The sequence below is a fragment of the Apis dorsata genome, unplaced genomic scaffold, assembly GCF_000469605.1.
Source record: "Apis dorsata unplaced genomic scaffold, Apis dorsata 1.3 scaffold_80, whole genome shotgun sequence".
NCBI classification, from domain to species: domain Eukaryota; kingdom Metazoa; phylum Arthropoda; class Insecta; order Hymenoptera; family Apidae; genus Apis; species Apis dorsata.
The window spans coordinates 20,695-28,762 of NW_006263378.1; the positions used below are offsets into that span (position 1 = coordinate 20,695).

An 8,068-nucleotide genomic window follows, 5' to 3' on the forward strand; every position below is an offset into this window, starting at 1 on the left:
AAGAATTTAAATTTTTCATAAGACTGAAAACAAGAAATGCTATGCAAAATTACAGAAAAAAAAATAAATTATTCAATTTGTAATATTTTGATTTCTGTAAATAAAATATATTAAATATAATATTCTTTCATTGATATACATATATACAATTACATAAAATGTTTATAAATGCTAAATTCCTTTTACAAATAATTCCTATGAATCGTAGCAAAAAAAGGGAATTGTTTAATGGAAATTTAAATTTAGTTTTGTGTCAATATCATTATGATGTCTACATGTTTTTACAATATGTAAGAAGACAGTCTATTTTCACTTGTATACCAATAAGATATAGACAATTTTTTTTAATATTAACTGTAATAGCAATATCTTTTTATCTTCATATTTTTAGTTTTTTTAACCCATTCTAATACTTTGAATTATTTGGAATACAGCTGAAAATTAAAAAATTTTAATTTATATAGATATATAAATCTTTTCTATATATTTATTTAAAAAAATTATATTTAAATTACCATAAATATTAAAACTTACCAGAACCACATACAACAAAAAGAAAAAGTGCTAATAAACAAGGTCCAACAGGAGATCCTTCATCTTGTGGCTTCTAAAATATTATTAAATGTAATAATTTGATATAAAGATTAAAATAAATAAATTTATAATAAAAAAAATTTATATAATTTTATATAATTCATATTTTGATAAAAAAAAAAATTATTTAAATAATTGATTGTTATAAATTTAAATTGAATGTACATTCATATTACATATGGTAGATTTATTAATTTACTGGATTAATTATTTTTATTATTATTAAAAAATGAAAAATCATAAATATTAAGAAGATCTAACATTATTTGTTAAAATATGTACAATGTAAAATTAATAATATAAAAAAGTAATACATATTACATTACATATAATTATTTTGTTAATTAATATTAAAAATCAATTATATATTTAATTATATATTTGTATATGTAAATAACATTTTAATTATTTAAATAAATTTATATATAATTTAAATATATTTTATTAGATAATAAAATCAACATACTGATGACTTTGGAACATTTCCACGAAGTGTAATATTTTTTGTAGCCCTTTCGTTAGCGATACGCATTCTTTGTTTTGGTGCCATCTTTGTTGTTTTTTGTTTGCCAAAAGTATTTCAATAAGATTTGAAATAAATTAATAAATAATTTAAACACTATGTTAATCACTGTACGTGTACTAGAATATAACGTTCTTGTACTATAAACAGGTGTATACACTACACTCTGGTTCTCTCACGTCGATGTGTATGCTTTGACACGTGAATACTTTGGAATATAGGACGGAGTAACTTTAGTGCCACACTGGCACCAACAGAATCAATTTAATAATTATATTTTTCACAATATTCTGATTTTTATAATTATATATACATATATTATTTTAATATTTGTTTAATTATTAATATATTTTAAGTATATATTCATGATTATGTAAATATTTTACACGAAATATTTTTGAATAACGTAGTATAAACACGTTTCTTTACATGTATCGTATATAATATATGTCCATGATTATTTTTAAATGTAAAAATAATATATTTTATGTATAGAGGAAAAATAAGTTAATAAAAAAAATTTTGAATAAAAAATAATTTTAATTAATGAAATCTATTTTTGTTATATATTATCAGTAATTTAAAAAATGATTTATAAATTTTAAAATAATTATTTTAAATGAATATGTGTATAAATAAAAATAAATTGTATTTTTGTTGCATGTAGAAATTTTATATTTCATAGAATTGCTACGTCTAACAAACCATATGGTTCATTCGAATATTTTCACCAATATTCATTCAGCAATGCTTCATATCAAGATAAACATACTCTCTATAATTCCCATATCCCTTTTTTTCTCAACAGCGATTAGATATTTAATCGCGTGAAAAAGATCACAATTAAAAATTTTACCACCAGTTATAGACTTACAATATTTTACATTTTACCAACGCACTCACAATTCATAATGAAGAATATCCACACAACAGAAAAAAATGACATGTTGTGACATGTAATGCGCAATTAATGGTAAAAAAATTTCTTATAATTCACATTTAATCCTATCTTCTAACTTATCTATAAATTAATATTACTTGAATTTTTAGTAAACAAACATAAAATTATAATTTTAGTTCAGAGTCACAAAAATATTATTTTAAATAGTTTTAACTGAAGTACAGATTATGTGATTGAATTATATTGAAAATTAATATTACATAATTCATATATAATAATCTATAAATTTATAAAATTTTTTTTTGTTTTAATTATTTTTCAATTTAACTACTATATCTAATTGGAATTATTTATATTTATTCATGTATTTCTTTCTTCTAAAAAAAATATTAAAATTCTTGAAATATTTTTAAATTATATTATATAAATATATAAATTTTTATGTAATATATAAAATTCCAAGAAAAGAATAATTAGTAAATTTCAGAAAAAATTAATTATACTATATTATAATATAATATAGTAATCTTAAAAAATTGATTGTTTTAAATAAAAAAATTCTATTATATAATAATCAGAGCCTGTATTTTGTATAATACTAAATTGTGACTCATGAAATGAATAATATGTATGATTGTTTGAATAATTGATAAACTATTTGCAGATATTTATCTTCTGTAAAACTCATTTTTTACCAACATAAAACAAATAAGTTAATCATTTTCTTGAAATGAAAGTATCATTGTTACATCAATTAATATAAGGATGGTAAAATATTCGTTGAATATTTTTAAAAAATGATATAACGAATATTTCTCTTTAAATATTTAGCTATACTTCATTAAAATTAATATAGTTCTTTCACGAGTTGCATTTGTACATTATAAATAACTTCAATTTCAATCAAAAGAACAAGTCCTACTTTATAAAAACCGGCAGGTTTTATTTTGTATATTCTTATTTTAGTCAATTATAGATGTTACACTAGAATTGTGGTTTAGTCTATTTTAACTGTAGAATAAATCTTTCGTACAAATGCATTAGTACCAACATAACCAACTGTTCCACACATTATACCCAAAGCGAGACTGAACAATGCCATATAACCAAAATAAAATGCCGTTTGGAAGAGACCATACATTCTGAAAAAGAAAAATAAAATTATATTTTATTTTTTTTAATAAATTTGCATGGGATTAATCAAGTATAATATAAATTTACTTAGTTTTAAAAAAGAAATAATAAAAGGAATATATATAGACATAACCAGCGGTTGAAGCAGCCGCTAAGAAACTTGTCCATTGCCTATAAAAAATAATATATACATATAAATATAAAACTTACTATGTAACAATATTTAATTACATAATTAATTAATATATATATTAAATAATATTTACCATCGATAATCTTCAGCATTTAATAAAAAGTATGTACATACAATAGTAACACAAACAGTTACTATCATTAGAATAACAAATACTAGTAACATAAATCCATAAACATAATAAATTTTATATGCCCAAAATGAGGTAAAAATAAAATACCTAAAAAAAAAACATAAAAGTAATTTGACATATTTTTTAATTAATGAATATTAATTTAATAAATAAATAATGAATATTAATTTAATAAATAAATAATGAATATTACATTTCAATGAATATTGATCCAAAGGGCAAGATACCACCAAGCATAATAATAACCAATGGTTCCATGAACCATTTTTTTTCAGGAATTGGTCGAGGTACTGCATTAACTCTGCATGGTGCATCTGGAGTTCCAGCTAAATTACGACCCAAAATAGTTCCAACTAATGTTAATGGTAATATAACAAATATACAAATACATGTTACTGCTACCTATAATAAAATATTTTTATTAATTCATAAAAAAACAAATGTATATATAAATAAATAAGAATTATATAAATAATACTTTCCATGGAACCAAATGGTATAGCACGGCTGGCATGGTAATACATTGCAATGAAGTTAATAAAAAATGCAGTGCCACAGACAATAAAAGGTAACATAAAAGCACTGAGAATCATTTGTTTAATCCAAATACGACCTCCCATACGTGCATATAAACCTCCTCCAGCATAACCATTTATAGGTGATGTAGCAGCATATACAAAAATTGCTGTTGATAACATCGATCCTCTTTCTGTATACAATTCTCCAAGAATAGCAAATATAATAACACTAAGTACAACCACAGTAACCTAAAATAAAATAGTTTATAAAATATTATAATTACTACTTTAAAAAGATTGATTTAGAAATTTTTAATTAAAATAATTACCTGATATCCAGCACCTATAAGAGCTGAAAATAGCATTGCATGACTAGCAGGTCTAAATACATCTCCATGAACTTGTTTCCATCCATATTCATCACCTAAATCTCGTTCCATATCATCCATTTCTTCATCCCTACTATATCTAGCATAATCTTTTCTTAATGTACGCATTAAAATCATTGAAACAAGTCCAACGAGAAAGATTACCATCATAAAACTATTAAAAATACTGAACCAATGAATCTGAAAAAAACAAAAGATAAAAATTCATTTTTAAAATAAAATAATATATAATTTTTAATTTCACATTTTTTAATTAAAATATATTTACTCTGTGTTGAAAAAAATTAGGATCCAGATATTTGTCAAATCTATCTTCAAATTTAACATTACTTTTTTTCCAATTAACTTCATAACTAAAAGAAATGGCTGCATCCTGCACTAATTTAATTTTATTTTCACTAGTCAAATTTACATCAACTATTTGCTTTCCATTATATCCTATATCAAATTTTTTATGTGTCCAAATATAATAAGATACAACTCCATTATTATCTTCAGGCTCTCCCACAACACCTAAATATTAATAATAATCAATTAATATAATAAGGAAATATTTAAGAATTGAAAAAAATTAAAATTTTGATTTTACCCCATATTGGTAGATCATCCATATACATCTTATACCAATATTGATTCTTCACTGCATATATGAAAGCCTTTTCACTTTCTTCAGATAATTTTATTTGACAGTAATCCATTTTTGCAACATCAGCTATTAGATAATAAATATATCATATCATCATAATTAAGATAAAAATATCATCATAATTAAGATATCTACTATTAATTAATAAAACTTCAAAATACCTTTGTATTCAATTTCCAGACCACTAAATTTGAGTTCGATGCCTTGTAATGCTTCAGAAAAAGTTTCATGATAATGATTAATAACATTTTTTGTGCCCATACAAAAAGGTAATGAATAATAGGAATAAGTTTCCTGTCGATTATGATATGGTCCAACAGTACTCATCCACAATACAACTTCATCATTATCTTCATACTAATGAAAAAAAATATATTCCATTAATACATAATATGTATAATAATATAAATATGTAAAACATGATACAACATGAAATATGTATATATGAAAACAAATCAATTTTTAATAAAATTATTAATTAAAAATTAGCTATTAAAATTCACAATATCATAATATTTTAAAAATATGTTAATTTTCTGAATATATACTTACAACGTGAGTGTGCTCGTCGAGATAGACAAAGGGGAGTAGGCTAAGCGCCAGAAAATGGAATAACAATCGAGCCCGACACATGATCATCGTGACGGGAAGGCGCACTAGGCGCCTTATGCTAATACAAATAGAAATTCAAAGATATTTTACAATAAAGATACTCCATAGATTCACAAAACAAATATTGCTTAATAGAAACACCGGACAAACAGGTACCAATGGACACGTATTAAAACACGATGACACTTACAGCAACCGCTAATGCGCTAGGTGTTAAGAATTCACTATCACAATAGATGGCGCTTTTATCATTACATTCTAGAAATCCTTGCTAAATTGATCATTGTAAAAATTTAAATAATTTTATGATTAAAATATTAAAAAAAAGTTTATTAATATGAAATTATTTAAAAATTATTATTTAAAAATAATATATATACAATATATAAATATATATATGTATATGAAATAAATATTCAAATAAACTTTAATATTTAATTAATTTATGAATTAGATATATTAATAAGGATACAATAGTTTAAAGAAAATCAAAGATATATATTTATTTTTTTACACATTTTTTTGCTATAATTACAATTAGTACAAATTTAAACTTTATTATTATTCTTCAGGCCAAGGTTTTCCTATTCCTTGAGATGCACCCATTCTTGATGGATCTTGACTGGGATAATGTATTGGAGCTGTTCCAGGTGGAAAAATTGGTGTTGCAGTGGCAGGTGCCATTTGAGGTGGAAACATATATTGAGGAGCAACTGGTGGAGGTGGAATCATCATTGGTGGCATCATACCAGGAGTAGTTTGAAGATTGAAAAAATTATTTCCCATACTTTCTGGTGGAGGTGGTAGAGCACCAGGAAGACCTGGTACAGGTTCTAAGATTTCTCTAGTTGCTTCTGCTGCAGATACAGTTTGCCTTCCTTGCGAACGTCCCCATTTAATTGTTAATCTTCGTCCTCCTAATATCAGTTTATTAAATGTTCTTTCTGCAGCTGCTTCAGCAGCACTTCTTTGCGTGTACTGAATAAAAGCACATTGTTGACGAGGAACCATAGTTACAGAACGTATTTCTCCATATTGATAAAAATGATCACGTAACTGCTTTTCTGTTAAAACATCTCCCAAGTTACCAACATATAAAGTTGTAATGGACTTATCCTCTGGTGGATCTAATTTAGGCATAGCTGCAGCTCTGCGCATTAATTTATCAGCAACAGGATCATTAACTCCATAATAACGATCTTTAATATTTTGATCAGCTAATGGATCATCAGGATCAGTAGGTTTTTCATGACGATATGGGCATTCTTCTCCTCTTTTACATTCTCCTTTAACCCAAAAGGAGCAAATATGTGGTCTATTTCTTTTATAATAAGGACTAGTCCTTGCTAATTTCATCAATAAATCACTAGCAGCTGCAGATTTACCAACAGCACCTGCTGGTGATGTGGGATCTATTTTACCAATTTCACTATCTATATTTTGTACATAATATTCTTTGTTTACATCTGATCTTGGTAAATCATCTTTGATTTTAAGTGCTGCATCACGTACTTGAATTGGCAAACCATATTCTAAATCAAGTAAACATGTTTGACAGACATTTTTCAAACGACTACAAGTTTGACAAACTTCAGTTTTTTTAAATCGCATTCTTGCACCTGGACACCATCTGAATACTGTAAATGGACGCATGCATATTTTACATTCTTTTCCATATCTTTCTTTTGTCTGTGCAAATGCAAACATAAAAAGTAAATTATATTAAAATGTATTTTAGAAAAATTAAAATTAATTAAAATTTTTATAAAATTGACTTACCATTCGAATATATGGATTGTCACCCAAACAAGTTTGACATAATATTGGAAATTCCTAAAAAGAAAAAAAATAAACAAATATTTAAAATTTAATTTCAAATGATTATTCAAATATTTGATTATACTTACTGCATCTTCCCAATTTTGCCTATTATACATATTTGTTGTTTTAGAAGTAGCCATTTTTAATTATTTTATCTTGACTTTCTTATTCTTCTTACTAAAGACAAATATCAAATACGACTATGACTAGTGCTTCTACATAAAAGTCACTAGTTAGTATTTTTTGTAAGGTATTACTGACAAAGAAAATCGTGGCATATATTCATCGTATCTATGGATATTCATTAAATAGAGTTACTAGAAATAAGCAAATCAAAATATATAACATATATTCTAAATTTAGTTATTGGTTGATGAAATAATTATATATCAGTACTGTTTAATTTATAAATTACATTATATAAATATATATATATAATTGCATATATTATGTATCCGCTTTAAACATATTGTTATATCAATTGTAAATATAATTTTTTAATTTTTTGTATAAAATTTTAAATATAATTCATTCGTTTTTCACAAAATATTATTATTTATGATCATATCAAATATTATTATTTATGATTATATTAATATCATAT

The 8,068-nt window shown here is 23.9% G+C and overlaps 3 protein-coding genes across 3 annotated transcripts; all 3 read right to left on the reverse strand.

Annotated features, from left to right (window-relative positions):
- Window positions 1-204: 204 nt before the first annotated feature.
- Window positions 205-1,378, reverse strand: LOC102674200 (stress-associated endoplasmic reticulum protein 2). The gene is made up of 3 exons (XM_006610837.2): window positions 1,061-1,378; window positions 535-607; window positions 205-434 (listed from the first exon to the last, which is right to left on the reverse strand). The coding sequence occupies exons 1-3, from the start codon at window positions 1,142-1,144 to the stop codon at window positions 397-399; spliced, it is 195 nt and encodes a 64-aa protein (XP_006610900.1). The 5' UTR covers window positions 1,145-1,378; the 3' UTR covers window positions 205-396.
- A 1,360-nt stretch (window positions 1,379-2,738) lies between these two features.
- On the reverse strand, window positions 2,739-5,890 carry LOC102674331 (transmembrane 9 superfamily member 3). The gene is made up of 10 exons (XM_006610838.2): window positions 5,584-5,890; window positions 5,193-5,388; window positions 4,975-5,097; window positions 4,654-4,898; window positions 4,326-4,565; window positions 3,961-4,245; window positions 3,672-3,880; window positions 3,419-3,565; window positions 3,240-3,323; window positions 2,739-3,160 (listed from the first exon to the last, which is right to left on the reverse strand). The coding sequence occupies exons 1-10, from the start codon at window positions 5,668-5,670 to the stop codon at window positions 3,016-3,018; spliced, it is 1,761 nt and encodes a 586-aa protein (XP_006610901.1). The 5' UTR covers window positions 5,671-5,890; the 3' UTR covers window positions 2,739-3,015.
- A 270-nt stretch (window positions 5,891-6,160) lies between these two features.
- Window positions 6,161-7,816, reverse strand: LOC102674474 (pre-mRNA-splicing factor RBM22). The gene is made up of 3 exons (XM_006610839.2): window positions 7,551-7,816; window positions 7,423-7,476; window positions 6,161-7,332 (listed from the first exon to the last, which is right to left on the reverse strand). The coding sequence occupies exons 1-3, from the start codon at window positions 7,602-7,604 to the stop codon at window positions 6,205-6,207; spliced, it is 1,236 nt and encodes a 411-aa protein (XP_006610902.1). The 5' UTR covers window positions 7,605-7,816; the 3' UTR covers window positions 6,161-6,204.
- Window positions 7,817-8,068: the final 252 nt, after the last annotated feature.